Genomic DNA, 19,757 nt, shown 5'->3' with positions numbered 1-19,757 from the left:
ATGGAGGGCGGCGTTATACCTCGTTTTCGTCGACTACTTTCGAGCGGTAATTTCGACAGCATTTATAGAGAGATGCATCTGGGACGCCCTATATCATCGAGGTACTGCGACGAAAATCATTCACCTAATTAAAGCCTTGTACGAAAGCTTCAAATGCAGGGTTCAACATAATGGAAGTCTATCGTCCACTTTTGACTCTACTTATATGTATATCTGGTGTTCGACAAAGTTGTCCGATTTCTCCTATGCTGTTCCTCATCGTGCTCGATGACGTACTTTCAAGGTCTGTAGACGAATACTGCAGAGGCATGCAATGGAACTTCAGCGAACACCTTGAAGACCCGGATTATGTCGATGACATCTGCCTATTGTCAACAAAGCAACAACGACATGTAGAAGAAGCTCAACTTTTTGGTGGAAGAAAGTCGGACTGAAGATTATCGGGGAAAAAACTAAATCACTTAAAGTAAATGTTGCGGATACAAGCAGTAGCTTAAGCGTTATAAGTTCCAGCACTCAAAATTTCAACAACTTCACCTACTTGGGAAGCGCAATTTCTATGGACGGAGGTGCAGGAGACGACATGCAAAGCAGTATCGCAAAAGCTCGTAGCGCGTTTGATCGGTTAAACAAAACATGGAATTCTAGATCGATTTCCACACATACAAAGTTGCGGTCCTTTCATATGGCTGTGCAACCTGGTTCATGAGAGACTGGCTCGCAAATAAGCTGAAAGTTTTTGTCAACAAATGTTTAAGATTTTTATTGCGGATTTGGTGGCCAGAGCAATCAACAACAGAAAGCTTTGGGCGAATTGTAAGCAGTTACCCATCCAGACTGAAATAAAGCAGAGGAAGTGGAGGTGGAGTTGCCATACTCTTTGAAAGGATCCCACAGAAATATACAGGCAAGCACTCGATCAGAACGCACAAGGCAGTAGAAAAAAAGGACACTCTTGGAAGGTGCACTTGGAGAGAACTCACGAAAAGGAGCTTAAGGCTGGAGGGAAAACTTTCAAAGGAGTCAAAGTCATGGCGAAGGATCGTCACCGTTGGAAGCGTTCTATAGAGGCTCTATGACCCATCACGGAGAACTGGAATTAAGAGATGTCAATATTGATCTGAACAACGTTTATTTTCAACAAGACGGCGCTACGTGTTATACAAGTAACGAAACCATTGATCTTTTACGGGAAAAGTTTCCGGTCCGTGTTATCTCTCGGAGTGGTGATCACAATCGGCCACCGAGATCTTGTGATTTAACACCTTGTGACTTTTTTAGGGGCCAGGTGAAAGAGCAGATAGCACATCTACGCCAACAGCCCAGGGTCGATTTAAGACCTCAAAGATGGAATTCGTGAGGCTATCGAGGACATAGGGCAGTTAGTTTACAATTCGGTTATGGAACATTTCATGAGAAGGACATTGCCCTGTAAGCGTGGTCTTGGTGGTCATTTGCCTGATGATATTTTCCACTATTATGGACATACCTTCCTCTTTATAATAATATAAACATCCGTTCATTTATATTAAAAAATAGCATTTTTCTTTGAATATCAAAATAACACCTCTTATTGGAAAACCCTTTATTTGCAAACAGAAGCGATGATTTGATATACAGAAGTGATCGATTTAACACTCCCTTTGTTACTTGTTTTAATACCTTTGCCCTCTTTTCGTCTTGTTCGAGGATCCTTTTTAAAAGGTTATCGATAGAAAATTCAATTTTAGGAAGCTACCTGGAAGCTCAAGTCGTTAGCAATAATAAAAATATGTTAAGTTCACGTCCAAAGTCGAAAAAGCCAGTCTAGCCAGGTCCAGGTGTCCAACGGGGGGCTAATATTGAATTTCTTTCTTACATTGCTACTAATGGACCCTTTTTAATATTAACTAACCTAGAATTATGCGTGCGAATAGATTTCCACCGAAAGTGTTTCAGTAGTGGCATATAAAATATATTAAATAGCAGCATTGCAGGATTTTCAACATTTAGCTCAAATGACATCGCTGCGTTCTCGTCAAGAGCAAAACAACCGAACAAGACCACATAAAATTCGATAGTTGCACCTATGACCCTTACCAGCAACAACAGCACAACAATAGCTACACACGTTGCTTGCCGGTTCGTTCTTACTATTAAATTAGGTCAGTAGCATATCCTGCCGAACGCAGTGCGAACGATTGAGTATACGTGCACACAAATACACACGCACGAACTATGCCGCTCCTCTCAATAGCTCCTTATTATTATATTCTTTTCGCAAACTAACACCCACCCAATAAAAGTAGGTGTAAATATACTTCACTGTAGTAAAAATGATTTTGAGTTGGCGTACTTTGTTGCTAGATTCAGTTGGCCAAACGCTGCTGCTAACTACGACGCTGAGTCCACTTTTCAACAAGCAACTGCTGCTGAGTGAAAGCCGCCCGCTCCGTGTTTCGTTATGAGTGTATACTGTACAGCCAGCAAGCCAGTAGTTCGTACAGAGAAAGCGCGCGCGCTAGAGAGAGAGAGAGAGAGAGAGAGACTAGAAATTTCCCTTTTGAAGCGACGTAGTACAGCCACATTGAATTCGGCTGCCGCAACATACCCTTAATGATGGGTATTAAGCGCAGGCTGTTAAAGGCTGCTTGGCTACCTATTAACCGGCTGGCTGGTGGATTTTTTGGTGGCAAGTGACTTCTGTTGCATGCGCTGGCACAATATTCAGTTCAACTTGGACGGGCAATGTGTGAACATTACGAAACGGGCGCGTTGCTTTCATGGTAGTTAGTAGTTAGTGACAGAAATTCCCAAATAAATTCCGAGTGTTGGAACGTGCGCTTCGGAAAGCAAATATAAACAAACAAGCGATTTACGTGACATATATTATATATTTACGTATGTGAAAAAGAAATAAACATACAAGTCACTACAAAAATTGTAAAAAAAAAATTATTAAAATTAATTTGTGTAGTGCAAAAATTTTTTAATAAAATTTATTGAAACAATCAAAGTGTGAATAAAAGAAAATTAAAATGGAACCAACAACAATAGTGGATTACCTTTACGAAACTAGCACCTTCGCGCCACAGCCCACATTTGTTGACGACACCACCGACATTACCAATACCCCTTTCGCCAACGAATTAGCGGCACTCACGCCACAAAACATAGTCGACCGTCTGTTACATTCTGGCGAGCAACTGACACACAACCAAATCACATTCGAGATACCATCACATCACGATCTCGAGCATATCAACACGTTGCACACGTTCAATACGCTGCTGCAGCGCATCGGCAATGTGGCATACGATACTGTTGCTTCCGCCAGTGCACAGAGAAGCCCCGACGAGGGGCATCCGTTTGGTGTGGATGCGACGGGTCAACGCATCACCAGTGAACAAATCTCCAACAGCGCCGTGTTGAACTTGGCCGACCTGAAGAATGGCGAGCGGGGTAGCGTGGGTGGCAGCTTCTTGGAAGACTTCTTGGGCGATGCTGATATGCACATGATAATCAATTATTTATGGATTGGGGTTGTCACTGCGTTGGTGGTGCTGTCCGTGATTTTCATTGTATTCTCCTGCTACTTTTATCGCAAATTCAGGCAATGGAAGAAATGCAGTAAGTAAAACGGAAATGTAGTGAATTTAGAGCACACATAAGAAATGCTACAAATATGTATGTAGGTGTGTGTATGCATGCACTTGTGATATAAAGGGCGCGGCAAAACGTTAGCAACTTGAAACTTTGACCAGTTTCGACCAATTTTGTTTAATTTTTGTTTTTGTAATGTTCGTTATTTTTTAGGAACTAATCGCACATTGTCTAATTAAAGCCAAATTTAAACTTCATACAAATCCAAAACTCAAACTTGATACAAAAATTGCAACTTCATACAAATCAAAAAATTAAACTTTATACAAAAATTCCAACTTTCTACAAAAATTTCAAAATTCAAAATCCAAAATTCAAACTTCATACGAATATTAGAAAAATTCCACAAACTTTTCATCACAAATTCACGGTTTTTAATTCGAAAAGAAAAATTTCTGGTATGCAGTTTTATAGCTTATTGAATTTTAATATTATATAATAAAGTGCAAGTTTGAAATTGATAAAAAATCGTGTTGATTTTTTATAATTTTTTTCCTGGCGGTGTTGCGCCTTGATCCCTTATAACAAATCCACGAACTTTTTCTATATGAAGAATATGATCAAAAATTTAATAAAATTTGAAAATTGCATTCTGTAATTGCATGTTTTCTGTAAGAAATTGAGCTCTTTATAAAAATAAAAAAATATACAAATTCGAAAAGAAAAGAAAAATTCTCATAACTGGTCAAAATCTTTTATTTTTATCGCGGAGTGTAATCTTAGATGCTCGGCAATATTATTACTTAGCTCATTTCTGATTAACTTCATTAAATGACATGATGAGCAAAGCGTCACCGTTTTCGAGATAAAACGACTTTTTCATTTTTAAAATAATTTGCAGAGTAATATCCATAGAATGTTTTTTTATGATAAGAAGGAGTGAAATCGTTAAACCAGTACTTTTTCAAGCAACCATTTTTAACTGCCAAGGTTGGCTCAAATTGCCCTTTAATTAAAAACAGAAAATAAATGGAGCCTTGAACTAATATTAAGAAAAAGTGAACTTAAACTAACTTGAAAAGAGAAGATTTTAATGGAATATTTCGAAATCGGTTACGGGTTGGATATGCTGCCAATTAACCAAATTAATCAAAAAAGAGGGGACGTTAATCCAATACTTTTTCAAGCAGCCACTTTTGGCTCAAATGTTGCCATAGTTGGCTCAAATTTTATTTTTAAAGCGCAAGTTTAAAGATACCGAAAATTCTCATTGAAAATAGCTGCATAATCGTTTGACTCATGACACACTTTTATTTTATTATTTTAAGTAATACAGGGTGGTCCATCTAACATTGGAATTTGGGCTTTGATAACTAAGTTAGTATACGAGATGAGCCAGAAACTTTGTTAGAGAATTAAAAAATGAGTCACTTTCCCTTGAATAGTTGAAAGCTGGGGTGACATGAAAAACATTTGAAAATCAAGTAATTTGCCGAAATGGTACTGCGAATTGGGCGCCTAGAGAAGCGATGCGCATCCGGTAGTCAGTTGACTCTCTTTGGCTTACTTTTAACCAAAATCGTATTTTTGCGTGGTGAAAAAAATCTATCATCCATGGTAGTTTTGGAAGAGCATCACGCAAAATGAGCTGCGCAAACATTGACTTGCGCTGGTGTCGCTTGGCAAAAAAAAAAAAATTATCGCCAAAATGATTTTGGATGAATTTTTTTTTTCATTCCGAGAACGATTTTGCTTGTAGTTGACTTGCGCTGGTGTCGCTTGGCAAAAAAAGCTAGCGCCAAAATAGTTTTAGGTCAACAAATGCTTTTTCAATCCGAGAACGGTTTCGTTCTACTTTTTATTGAAGTTGTTATGTTCCTCAAGTAAAATTTTTAGGGTACTGCCAAAATGATTTTGGGTTTACCAATCTTTTTCATTTGCAGAACGATTTTCTTCTACTTTTTATTGATGTTGATGTTGTTTAGCTCAGTAATACAACTTTTTTAGGCACCGCGGGCTCAGAAGCTCCTATTTGACTCCATTTGGATACATTTTTTTAGGGAAATATTTATTTTTGGGAAGTTATTTTTTTTTGTTTTTGGGAACTTTATTTGTTCTTTTTTGAGAAAATATATTTGGGAAATTATGTTTTTTGCTTTTAGGAAATTATTTTCTTTGTGTTTGGGAAATTATTTTTTTCTTTTTTTGAGAAAATATGTTTTTGGGGAAAATGATTTTTTTGGAACATATTTTTTTTTGAAAAATTATTTTCTTTTGTGGTGCCTCCTTAAAGATAAATTTTACTCCTCCCAAGCAGAGGAGTCGAGAGTTAATTACTAAATCAAAGTTGCCAATTGTGAAAAATTCACTACAAATTGCTAAAAGACGTAGGTTGACCTAATGGACTGGTGTAAGGCTGGCCGTACAAGTTATTTGAACAAAATTGCGTTCCATATTTAATGGCAAAGTTTACGCTTTCCAATAGAAATAGATGATTAAAAAAAAGTATTTTTTTGTATTTATATCAATCGATTATACTAGGTCAAGTAAAAAGTACTCCACGTGTGACGATGAAATTTAAGAATAGTTCTAATAATCTTTATGCAAATAATTCCAAATGGTTTTTTGATTAGTCAGCAATGGAAAAAGGGCTCACTTTCTCGTCTTGTTTCATGAATTTTAAGTTTTTATCAACATCATCGGAGATTGGGTTACCAGAACGGAATCATTGGTATCACCACTTTCCTGTTACACTCGATACTCTATTGGTTCCTTAAATAAAACACATTTATATAGCCTTTCACTACGAATTTTTGAAAATTTTCTTATCTTACCACCAATTCAATTTCGCTCCGCTTACAAGAGGACTTGAAAAGTTTAATCGGTTTAATGGAAGTCTTGAACTTGATTTTGCGATGCCAAAGCCTCTATTTAAGTCACTTATGGTGTCTTATTATTTGTCTAATAAACTATCTATTTTTTAGTTCTTAAGTTTTTGACATTTTACCCTGTAAATTCAGCCAATAAGGTTTTTATCATTGACTTAAATAAAGAAATTTGGAAAGCTAGAACACACAACTGGTTGCACAAAACTGAGGAATGACGGAGAATTTTTTTTAAAGCGTAAGAGTACTTTTTATTAACGAAAAATAAAATTAAAAAAACGAGATACAAAAAAATCCCTTACACATTACAAAATAATCACGTCATTATTATTCCCTACCCCCTTTTCTAAATTTCACTGCATGCCGACGTACAATTACCTACTCCCCCAATGTACATTTTCTATTTTAAATTTTTACTAATTTAATTTTCATTCTTAAATTTTTATGTTTAGAAAATTCACTCACTTTGTTGCCCACTTGTTGCTTATTTTTATTATTACTTAATCTTTATTAAATGTTCATGTCTGCCTTCCTGTGACCGAAACTTATAAATCATTTCATGTATATCCTACTTAATACCAGCAAACTGTCAAAGAACCTTAGCTAGCGCCTAAAAACGTGCTACCACGCTTTTCTTCTTTTCCTTTATCAGCTAAGCGAAGGATTCGCATAACTTTTTTATGGTTCTTCGCGGTTAATGTGCCCTTTCTTTTACTCAATTAGTTTCGACATTTTCTCTTGCTGCGCTTTTTTTGCTTTTGCGCCTAAAATCAGGCAAATGATACCCAATATATGAAACTCCCTCCTTTGTAGTGAGATGTTTTTGCGTCTTCCTGAGCAAATTCGTACATCCGAACTGTCAAACTGTCAATTTTGCTAACGAGTATTAAAAAAAACTTTACCAACAAAACACACATTCACACGCACACTAACAAAATGCCCAACCATTCTAATAGCCACACCTTTTGCTGTCACTTAATATGCAGCCTATATGGAGGCCATCGGGGGCCTGTGTAGCGATATTGGAGGCGAGAGTTCAATACGAGTTCAAGAGCTCTATCAAATTAATTGTTTGCATTTTGGCTTAGTTTGCACTCAATCAAGTGAATGTGTGGCTAAATATTTACCAAACGCACACATATCTATATGATACACCTACTCTGCTCACATACATATGTGTGTGTGCGAATTTGTACATTTATGTGTCCTTTTGTGTTATCACCGGCGTGCTTGCGTGCGTGTGTAGCCTGCGCATAGGCGCTTAACCATAAACAGCTTAATTAGTTCTGTTAGTTGAATTAGTTGTGGTCGTGCTCTGCTTACGATCTCAGCTTGTTGTCCCTCGAGTTTATCTGCTCTGCCTCCTCTTCATTCCACATACTCACCTTGCTCGTACTCCGCTTATCCCTGCACTCTCGTTTCCTTTCTTGCCTCCGCTGCTGGACATGTGTCATTTATAATTTAGTGCTTTTGGCAAGGTAAGGTAAAGTTTGTAGGTCAGCTATTTATCGTTAGTTATCTTACATCCGTATGTGAGCGTGCTTGTGTGTGGGTGTGTGTGCACGGTAATGTATGCTACCTGCTTTCTTGTTTTATTTTTATTTTTTGTTTTGTTGCTGATTTTTGTTCAGTGCAGAATGACTGGAAATACACACACACAACAGTGGGTTAATGTAAAGTAAGCTGTAACCGTCATGCACACATACATGCTCACACTTTCGCACTACAACATATCTCATAAATACTTAAGCAGCTTTACGAATCGTGCAGTAAATTTGCGCATTAGTCGTATTTATTAAGCTGTCAGAGCACAAACTAACAAAAAAAAAAAAAAATTAACACGGAAATTCGTAGCTACTCTGACATTTCGCAGCTTATCACTTTTGTTCGCATCACTCCTCATCTATTGTACTAACCTACATACTTATACATTTATATTCTTTGTTTGGAGGTGTACGTACAAGTGCACAATCAATTAGCGGCTCAATTCTCCACAATTCGCAAAGGCAAGCGAAGAATGTCTTGCCCGAAAGAAGTACGCTATATTGCTGTGTTACTCACGCTAAAATGTGTTGCGTTTTGTTGTTGCCTGTTTGCCTCTCATAGCGCCTCTCTGGAATTTATATTATATTTTAACATTCGGTAGGAGCTGATTATTAGGGCGGAATTTGGAAAGCTGTGAACAGTAATTAAGCGTGAAGAGTTGTTGCTTTTAGAGTGCAGCCTAGCCGTTGAGAAGAAATGGAGGCGACAGTTAATTATTAATGAATTGGAATACTTACCTTGTGCTGTCTTGTTATGCAATAAATTAGCAATTTGAGGAGGAAACCGTATTGTTGTTGATATAGGTATTATTGTGAATACTTCAAATTGCTGGGATATAGTAAATATTCATATTATTTTATCGAAATATTTGCAAAACAAAGAAAAATAGAGCAATAAATTTGTTGCTGCAATAAATTATAGCAAACAAGTATGTTTTTCCCAAAAAGTCCATATAAAATTTGAATGATTGAAAAAGGAGTGTTGGAGTGTTGTGAGGAAAGATTTATTTGAAAGAATTGCATAGGTTTCTTAATTAGTGAGTTTTCTTTTTCTAAATATAGTCAAACTTAAATTTTTTCAGCTTTGAAAAGGAATGAGTTCAGTAAAGTACCATTATATTCGAATGCAATGAAACAAACAGCCTCTCATCTTCAGCGTTGAAGTTTGTGAGTGAATTGAAAATATAGAATTAATTTCGAGATATAGTAAAACTGAAATTTTTTGAGTTCTGAAAAAATGAACTCAGCAAATTACCATCGGACATCGTTATTTGATTTCAAAAATGGCAATAACTCAAATGCAGAGCTTATATATATGGCACCTAAATGTATGCTTTATTTTTGGTATTGAATTTGATTAAGTATTGATTTTGATTAAGATTAATGTAAGGATGAAGGTAAAAGTGTAAATAAAGGCAAAGATGAGGGTAAAGGTAAAGATAAAGATGAAGACGAAGATGGAGATGGAGATGGAGATGAAGATGAAATGGAGATGAAAATTAAGATGAAGATGAAAATGAAGATGGAGGTGAAGGTGAAGATGAATATGAATATGGAGATAAAAATGAGAATGAAGATGAAGACGGAAGTGAAGATAAAGCTGAATATGAAGATTAAGCTAAAGACGAAGCTGAAGATGAAGTTGAATAAAATATGAATGGGTATAAAAAGAAAGTTGTAAAAGAAATTGGCGCTTACACTTCTGTTAGGTATTTGGTGGATCTCCTCCTCCTATTTGTTGTGTGCGTCTTGATGTTGTTCCACAAATAGAAAGACCTACAGTTTTAAGCCGGACAGCAGATATTTTTTTATGAGGAGCTTTTTCGTAGCAGAAATACACTTTGAGGTTGGCTATTGCCTGCAGAGGGACGACCGCTATTAGCAAAAACTGTGTTATAGTACAAGAAAAAATAGAGACAGAGTTAGGGATAGAGAGAGAGAGAGAGAGAGAGAGTTAAAGGTGAAGGGGCAAAGATAAAGATAGGGGTAAAACTTAAATTGAATAAAACCATCTACCTTCAAAGCGCATTGTTATTTCCCTCAGGGGCGATACTAGAATTTTGGAATTTTCATTACCTCCGAAATTTAGAAATTTCAGGCAAATAGGGATTTGCTTTGAATTTTTTGCCTTTAAAGCTAAATTTTGAATTTTTTAAAAGACTTTAAATGCCATACATTTTTATAATAAATTGCTTAACTTCACAAATATTTTATTCCCTCAAATCATTCGTAAATATCTGAAACTTACAGTTGTTATGCAAATATTTATGTTGCATGTCTAAAAGATCAAAAAACTGTTTGATTTTATCGCCAGGATCTATGTGGTTGCTGCCCATTGTACAACACGAGCGTACACAGATACGAGTATGCACCTAAATACCTAAGTGTATATTGAAATAGGTGCAATATGTGCAACTAAAAACTGTGTTGCAAGCAAAAACTTGAAAAATTACATTTTTTTTGCAACTCCAGTAAAACCCAAAACCGGACATTTGAAGTGTTTTCTATTTATCTATGCTAGATACAGGGTAGGCCATTTAAAGCGGGCCCATCTGGCAACCCTATAACTTTTGACAGGAACGTCAGATCGACTAATGACATAGCGCGTTGGAAGCGTCAGTCCAAGACAATTTTTACCATGGAGCAGTACACTCCAAAAGAACGCGCTGAAATAATTCAGCTTTACATCCAAAATAACTTCTCAATTGTGAAAACTCAACGTGCGTTTAAAAAAAAAATAAAGTTAAAAGTGCGCCATCCAAAAGCACTTTACAGCGTTTATACGCAAAATTTATTAACCACGGTAGTCTCAGCAATACCAGCCACGCATCCAGACAACGTACACGACGTTCTGCTGAAAATATCGAGGCTGTACGAGCCAGTGTTGAGGAGGCTCCGCGAACATCGAGTTATCGTCGTTCTCAGGAATTAGGCATCGCCAGGACAACACTCAGGCGCATAATTCGCATCGATTTGAAAATGTTTCCGTACAAAATTCAAATGGCACAAAAATTAAACCCGCTACAATCGATTTTTTGAAGCCATTGTTCCCTGGAAGGTTGATTTCGAAAAATGGTGATTTTCCGTGGCCACCGAGATCACCAGATTTGACGCCACCGGACTTTTATTTGTGGGGTTATCTGAAATCCAAGGTATACATCAACAAGCCAAGGACTCTAACTCAACTTAAAAACAATATCCGACGCGAAATCGCCGCCATACCGGCCGAAATATTGGCCAAAACGATGGAAAACGCCGAAAAAAGGACACTTTTGGCCATCAAGGCCAGAGGCAAACATTTGAAGGATATCATTTTCAAAAACTAGCTGGAACAAATCTCCTTGAATCAAAATAAATGATTTTTCATATCAACACAAAAAAAAATGTTTTTTTCAATGTTTTCAGAAACAAATGGGCCCGCTTTAAATGGCCTACCCTGTATTTATCTGATTTCTGGTGTATGCACAAACAACACAAAAAACCAAAAATCCCACTCAAAATGTATGAATTTACAATTTGCATACGTCACTCGAAAAAACGCAATAGAATACGCAAAACAACGAAAAACTGACCAAACTAAATTTCACATATAAATAAAAATAAGTGGAAATTTAGTGGAAAAACTCCAATTCTTTGTATTAAAAGGTTATCCAGAAACGTATGAAAAAATTAAATGCGCTGTAAATATTCATATTTTTTATTTACATGAAAATTCATCATCATCAGCAGCAATGACAAAAATTGCCATCGCTGCTGGCAACACTTGCGCGATATTTCACGATTAATTGCAGCATGTAAATTAAAAAAACGCACATACACACACACACATAAACGCTTCATTCACAAGAGTGCACGTGTATGTGTGTGTGCTGGTATATGTTTTATTTTGGCCACAGCCAATGCCATGTCAGGCGTCAGGTTGCAAAATTGACGTCGAATTCCAGCGCGTTTGCATACTTTATGGCGCGCAAATAGCACCGGCTTGGCCAAAAAAATTAAAATACATTTGCAGCAGCGCCCACGCGCGGTCCGGCGCGCGTGCCGTAGGCAAAGTGCAGAAAACTGAAATTGATAACAAATGAATGCTCGCTTATGTGTGTTTGCATGTGTGCGAGATAACTTACATACACAAATGGGTTTTTGCACTCGTCGTGTTGCATACATTTGTGCGCATATGTTGAGTGCTTGCGTTTTTATGCGCGCATATGTGAAATCATATAAATTTTATATGCAATTTTTTATGAAAGCAATTCGCGGTCACATGCGAACGCCATATTTTTGTTACAGACCTGTTTATTTTATGAGACTGCAAAAGTTGTGCAAAAAAGTATGTGCAGAAATGTGTGTGCACGGAAAAAGCGGCGAATAGCTGCATACCGCAAAAAATTTACCCAGCTTAAATTATATAAATTCTAACCTATGCGCAGCCCCCACACACACATGCACACATATTCGCATACGCCTCTCATACTCGGTCGACTTTCATTTAAACTGACGTGATTTGCAGATAACAAAAACACAAAAACAAAAAACGCTACATAATTAAATAAATAGTTTGCATTACTTGGCTAGTTGCCTACATTCAGGCGCACTGAGGCGCGCTAATAGTAATCAATTGAAATATTAATTGCATACTTCGGCAACAAACGCAAGCACTTAGTTTTATGGCACTTGTTGCATTTTTCATGGCTGTTGGGACTGGAATCGCTTGCGTTCAAATGTTTCTGCCGTTTAAAGATTTATTGAATTCGTTTTTGTTTGGAACTACATAGCAAAGAGACTTTGTTTTTTTTCTGTTCGTTTTTACTAAGGTTTCATATTCATTCACATGCTTATGTGCGTGTGTGTGTTGATTTGTTTTGGACGTTTGTATCTGTGTTGAGCTGCAGCGGTTAAATGTCAGCAATTTCCGACATGTGAATGCGAATGTGCTTTCACTTATTTTTTCTCATTTTCAAGGAAATTGCACTTAATGGCACACACACACAACAATTTAAATGTAGCGTTACAGCGCCTAAAAGCATGCCATGTGCAGCATATTTTTTATTGTGCTGCAATTTAAATTTAATGGTTCGATGCTGTTATGTATGTGTATGTGTTTGTGTGTATACTGCATCCGCATCAGCTGCATTTTCGTTCATATACAATTGGCAAATATACCCAGCAAGCCATAAGGGGCATGACGGAGATTTTGCTGAGCGCTTTCTAAAATAGAGGAAAAAAACGTTTAAAATCTTTTTATTTTATATCTCTGGGAAGCATAGATCTTCAACAAAGTATTTATATCTTATTATATTAACTGCTGTTCGCTTTGCGATATTCCAATCACGGCTTAGATCGGCTCCAGGTGTGGCGTGGACGACTGAATCGTCTGTGTTCTTAAAGTTTCTATTACAACGCTGTTCTGCTTATGCTTTCCCTGCCCTTTTTGAGAGGTTGCCCGATCCATTGCCATTTACGACCTCTTCTCACCTTTTGCGTTGGTTCTTGCTCGGTGATCTGCCACAAGTCCGCATTTCGGATAGAGTTAGGCCACAAAACTTTGCATTTGTTTGTAAAGTTTTGCAATTTCTGCGTAATATTTCTAGACATTAGCCGTATTTCACTGCCATACACTTAAGAGTGTGGATTCCACACATCGCATTAAATATTCTTATTTTAGTTTTCTGTAAAATTTGTCTACTTTTCCAAATTGGCTGTCACCGCCCAAAAGCTGGCCAAGCGTTACGCAGACGATTTTCTATCTCTTCTTCAGCTCCTCCGTTAGCCGCTACTGGTGGCATACCAAGATAGCAGAAACTTTCCACATACTGCACCGTTTCTCCCTCAATTGCATTGCTACCGTTTTCTTACTGTTTATTTCCAGGCCAACGTTTCAGCAATGAGTAGAAGATCGATTTTGGCCTGCATATTGGAATGTCTGTGTGCAAGCAGGCAAATATTGTCCGCGTCGTTCAGTTCATGTAGTTGACGGGATAGCAGCCAAGTGATGCCATGGTTCCTTTTTTCCATTTTCTGCATTACTTCGTCGTAACCGCGGAAGGAGGTGGCGCCAGTGGACAGTCCTGTTTTACACCGGACGTAAATGGAGTGCTTGTGGCGCCATTGTGGAAAACTGTGAGCGCCGCATTATGATAGAGCACCTTGTAGGAACTCATTTCTTCCACAGAGAAGACCATATTGCTGTGCGCTTGACGGTATCAAAAGCCGTCTAAAAATCGATGCACACAATATAAAGTGCAGTGTTCCTTTCTAAGAATTGTTCAATAACTATTCTGAAAGTATTCGCAGCTCCGGTGGGGACGGAAACCTGCTTGTCCATCACATAGTGACATTTCGACTGGTTGAAGTCTATCAAGAATAATATCATAGTTGCCACTATTTTATAAATAGTGATGAGCCTCGTGACGCCTCTCCAAGTTGGCTAAAATGGAACATGGAAAATGGAAGTAGGCGCAGAGGATACCCATCACAAACTCGGATGCGCACAATCCGTCCTAAATGAGAGCTCGTCGACACTGCCAAAATTAGACAGATAGATGCAGACAGAAACCATTGGAGAGCCGTTGTTTCCGCCCTGTGCTCCAACTAGAAGCGACAATTCGTGCAGAGAGTTGTTTTTTCTTATATTTTCTTTGGTGCTTCTTAGAAATACCATCTAAAAGTATACAAAAAAAAATATTTATTCGCAAAATACATATTTTTTAAAACTGGGTTCACTGAATAAATTTGCATTTGCGCACGGATGTGCTTGTAAGATTTTATATGAACCATAAAAAGGGAAAAGAAAAAAGGTAGTTTTCTGAAAATGCTATCCTCATAAAGGCAGCTTTTTCTTTCATTTATCTGCTTGTTTACTGCTTCAATGTAGTGCTTTCAAGCGCTGGTGATGGTATGGTGGAGCGCTTTTCAGCACTAATGAAGCATACTCACACGTACATATGAATGAAGCAAATAGTGAGTGTAGGTGCATGTGACTTCTGCGCTTGTGTTATGAATGCTGCAATCGACTATTGAAAAGCGTTAAGCCGCAGTTTCTTTTTGTTTGTGGAATAGAGGATGTTTTACTCGCAACTTTTTATTAAGAAATAGAAATATAATTCATTTTAAAATTAAAGGAAGGCAGATAAAAATATTTTATAAATATGAAATTTCCAGGTGTTTAGCATCAATAAATTTATAGTAGTTCGAAATTTAGTTTTGCTTGCACTGAAGGGCTGAAAGTAGTTTTTAGCCTAAGCCTTTACTGTTTGCCAGTTATGAGTTTCTTCGTCAATTCTGCGTGAAAGCAAGTTTTCGATTACGCATTTTCTGCAAGCATTTCACAAGAAAAATAGAAGAATGTGAAACGTATGTGATATTTGCGACTTCTTCGGACATCAATACATTGATTTCTTCTTCTTCCTTCTTTCCGAATGTACCTTAACTACCAACTATAATATAATGAGAATCACATATTTATAGCGATTTCGGTTCTCCCAAAAGATGTTGCCTATATACTCCGAACTCCATTTTTTTCGAACTCGATCCTGAAATAAATATAATCCGGCGAAAAAATTCTGTGGTCGCTTCTAAAAATGTTACACGCTCTTCTCTTTTGAATTTTTCTTTTCTTGAGTGGCCAAAAAGTAAAACAGAAACCAATCACAGTTCTAAAAGAATCACTTTAAAACCAGTCGATTTATTTGAAAGTGCTCATGGGGTATAATCTTACACCCATTGTAGAATGCGTTGCTCAAAATCCCCATTCATTACATAAACGAAAACCATTATTATTGCATCGAGCGACCATTCATGGCATTCCATGCATACAACAAGTGTTTTAAATCAATGAAAGACGAAAGCGGTTGGCAGCAGAGCAGAAAATGAAAAGTTCACAGAATTTGTGTGAAAGCTGAAAAACGATGCAGTTTGGTTTTGAAGAGCAAATGTTTCTCATATACACACATAGATATGCATTACATAAGACTAAACGTCGATCATGCCACATTTTTCTTTTTGTTTTCCTTCTAGTTTATATTTTAGAACCGTTTGCCCTACATTTTCTTTGTATTTTCTTTGCTCATCCAGCTGTGGCATGCCACTATCTGGTGCCGCACTTGTCGTGCTTTGACAACTGCAATCTATTTTTGTAGTTGTTATATGTATTATTATTATTCCTTTCTACACCACTTCACTGCACAACAGACTTGAAGGTATTAAGTGCTCAAGTTGCAAGAAGAATGTTTCGGATTTATTTATCGCATTTTTTCACTACTCTGAGGGTAACCATATTCACACTTTTTTATTGATTATCAATTAAAGTATGTACGAGTATATACATATGTATTGTATGTATGTATGTATGTATATATTTTTATGCCCCGTTTGTCTAGCAACGTACCATTTCGTTCACTGTTGCTTGTTTGCTTATTACTGAGCCAAATGGAAAACGCAACAAAGTGGCTTGCCAACCCTAGCATAATCACACATACAATGATTGTGCTATGTGAGTTGGACATTTAGAGGAATCCTTGTCATAAGCATTAAACAATTTTGATTGACAGTTCTGCTGCTGGTAGCCGAAACTGATTGTCTGCGCCCTACGCGGTTTTTCTTGTCTTAAGTTGTTTAGGAGGATTTGAAGGATTTCGTTCCTTGCTGCCTGCATTTATAATATTTTCTAACATTACGATTCATAAGCACAGTTCGAGATTTTCAAAGCGATAAGGGTATTTGTATATTTATTGTGATTACACTGCACAACAAACTGCACATTTTTTGATTGAAAATTGAAATGATTTTGTGGACTTTTGTGTTAAAAAAGTGGCTAAATTGACCCGTAAAAATACGGATTACGTATAAACGCAAGGTGGCGCAAAATTAATCATCGATTTTTTTAATAACTTTTTTATTAATTTTACTTAAACACTTTTTTACTAAGGCTTACAAACTTTCTTATGCATACAACCACAGGTGGCTCAAAATTAATCATTTCATTTTTTTGTTTTATTAACTTTTTACTAAGGTTTAAGTTTAAGTTTTTTGTACATATAAACGCAAGGTGGGGCAAAATTAATAATCGAATTTAAAATAACTGTTTTACTAAGGTTTACCAAGTTTCTTATTCATATAAAAACAAAGTGGTGCAAAAGTAATCATCCATTTTTTTATTAACGTTTGTACCAAGATTTAAGTTTTTTATACATACATCTATTGTTTCTAATAACTTTTTTACTAAGGTTTACAAAGTTTTTTATCCCCATAAACAGAAGGCGCGCAAAATTAATCATCCATTTTTTTTACTATTAACTTTTTTACTCAGGTTTAAATCTAAGTTTTTTTACATATAAAACAAAGATGGCACAAAATTAATCATCCACTTTTTTATTAATTTTTTTACTTAGATTTAAATTTTTTATACATACAAACACAAGGTGGCGCAAAATTAATCATCCAATTTTGTTTCTTATAAAATATTTTTTTAGTAACGCTTGCGAAGCTTCTTACCACATAAACAGAATGTGGCACAAAATTAATCACCTCTTCTTTTTGTTATTTTAATTTTTTTACTAAGGTTTAAGTTTAAGTTTATTAAATAAAAAAATGATTTTGAGTGTTGAAAATCTTTCTTTTGACCTTTGCTCCGTTGCTTATCTGTTTGTTTACTGCAACTGTCGAGTCCACGAGTGCCTAATATGATTGACTTACGACGCCATTTGTAACAATTATAAATTTTCCGTTGGGGTGATTAATTTTGCGCCATATTGAATTACCTTCAAAAATGTTATGAGTCGATTTCTGATAGAAATATTATTGTCAGACTCTGCAGCAGAATTTCACGTGCGACATTTTAACCCTCTCGCTTCCCTTTTTACGGGCCAGTTTGACCACATCTTTAAGAAAAGTGCACAAAGTCCTTTTAAATAGAATATTTGAGAATTAAAATTAATTTAAACCAAAATAATTCATTTTCATTCAAATAATTAATTTAATTGTAATCCTGAAATGTTCTATAAAAATGTTTATTAGCAGATTTCAGTGGGGGCTTCCAAAGTCACAAAAGCTGTCGGTGTAAGCGTTTACTCGTAATCTGTAAAAATACAGAGCCCAAATTATGTAGCAAAAATGCTGTTGAACAATGTTATTTGTAGTGGCATTATGTTAACTGCTTGCGCAGCTGTTATTTTTCTTTAATACATCAATTTGCTTTTTCAAAATACAGCTGCTTAAAAGCTTACTAATATTTCTCAAACTTCTATTTCATAAATTTATGCTCGTCACACATTAACCAGCAACCTCTTCATCTCTTTCTCTCTCTCTCTCACTTGCAGACAAGGATATACGGAATCACTTGAATAACGGTATGTACGCCGATGGCCATCTTGTCGGTTGCGATCGTTTAATGGACGCTCATGGCCAACATCCGGCAACAGCTGCTGCAACAGCCTATTACCAGCAAATGGAATCGCCACCCTGCTACACCATTGCCACCGGCCTGCCGACCTACAACGAGGCATTGCATCATCATCAACATTTCTCCTACGGCATGAAATTTATGTACCCTTCCATTACGGCTGTGCATCATCATCCGGTTATTGCTGGTGTTTATACCACCAACGGCAACAATAGCAACAGCAACAACAACAAAAGCGACATCATGTTGAAGCAGCAAAGTGGCGGGCACTGGCAGCAGCAGCAACAGCAGCTAATGAAACAGAAATCATACAAAGTGTCACCATCATTTACAGCAGCTGAAGCGGATATGGAGCTGGAGAGAGAGGAGGCTTTGGAGTTGGACGTGCCGACCACCTACGACATTGCAGAGCTTCATGGCCTGAATTTGCCGGCGGCGGCTATGGGTGTAGCTGCTCCATTGCTGGGTGTTAGTGGTGCTGGCAGCACGGCGAGCTCGCCGACGCTGGAGGAGGTGATTACCATACGTCTGGATGAGATGACACCAACAGCTACGCTGGCGGCTAAGCCAACAGCGTCGAGAAGACCGAGAATATTGTATTATAATGAGCAGCGCCACAGCGGTGGTGAGGAGGAGCAGCAGTGCAGTGCGATGACGATAACGTGATCACATTAAGCACGCGCCAACGTTTTGACTCAACTGGTGGGCCTGACGGGGCTGGTGGGTCGACTGACTGATGTCACATTGTAAATATGGGTGTTTGTAAATATGCAGCCGATGGACGTAAGATAAATGAATGAGCTGCCCACAGCGAGTAAAATTTCACAATCGAGCAAAGATACTAATTAACGTAATGGCATTTCGAATGAGTCTGTAAATCGCATCATTAGTTATTTCACATTGAAAGATAAAGATTTTTTTTGTTTTTTGTTTTTTTTTTTATTACGCACTATCATCGTTTCCTACAACTGATTTATGCCATGCAAAATTTCATTTAAAGTTCGATTTTTTCGTTGTCTTTTCAACGACTGGTTTTATGTATTATAATATTTGTTTCCTATTTATGTATTTCCTATTTAATTTATTTTACTTTAAAAAGACTGATTGTTCATTGCATACATACACACATACGTATGTATATATTTTTTTAATTGCATGTAAAATATTCTCGAATAAAAGTATGCGTATTTCTAAGTCTTTAGTTAGCGTGCAAATGCAAGTAGAGAATTGTATTTATCGACAAATTGTAAATCTAGTTAAGCATCTTATTAGCTAAGACAAGTAAAAACTAAAAGAAATATTAAAATTTAAAAATTCACAAAATTTAAAAAAATTTTATTTGTTTTTTAT

General features: G+C 36.8%; 1 protein-coding gene across 1 annotated transcript; it reads left to right on the top strand.

The window, feature by feature from the left end:
• The first annotated feature begins 2,930 nt into the window (after nt 1–2,930).
• LOC129242855 (uncharacterized) lies at nt 2,931–19,374 on the top strand. Its single transcript, XM_054879737.1, has 2 exons — nt 2,931–3,609; nt 18,325–19,374. The coding sequence occupies exons 1-2, from the start codon at nt 3,018–3,020 to the stop codon at nt 19,071–19,073; spliced, it is 1,341 nt and encodes a 446-aa protein (XP_054735712.1). The 5' UTR covers nt 2,931–3,017; the 3' UTR covers nt 19,074–19,374.
• The last annotated feature ends 383 nt before the right edge of the window (nt 19,375–19,757 follow it).

Source organism: Anastrepha obliqua, chromosome 3, assembly GCF_027943255.1.
Source record: "Anastrepha obliqua isolate idAnaObli1 chromosome 3, idAnaObli1_1.0, whole genome shotgun sequence".
NCBI lineage: Eukaryota > Metazoa > Arthropoda > Insecta > Diptera > Tephritidae > Anastrepha > Anastrepha obliqua.
This window is presented reverse-complemented; position numbering and strand designations above follow the sequence as displayed.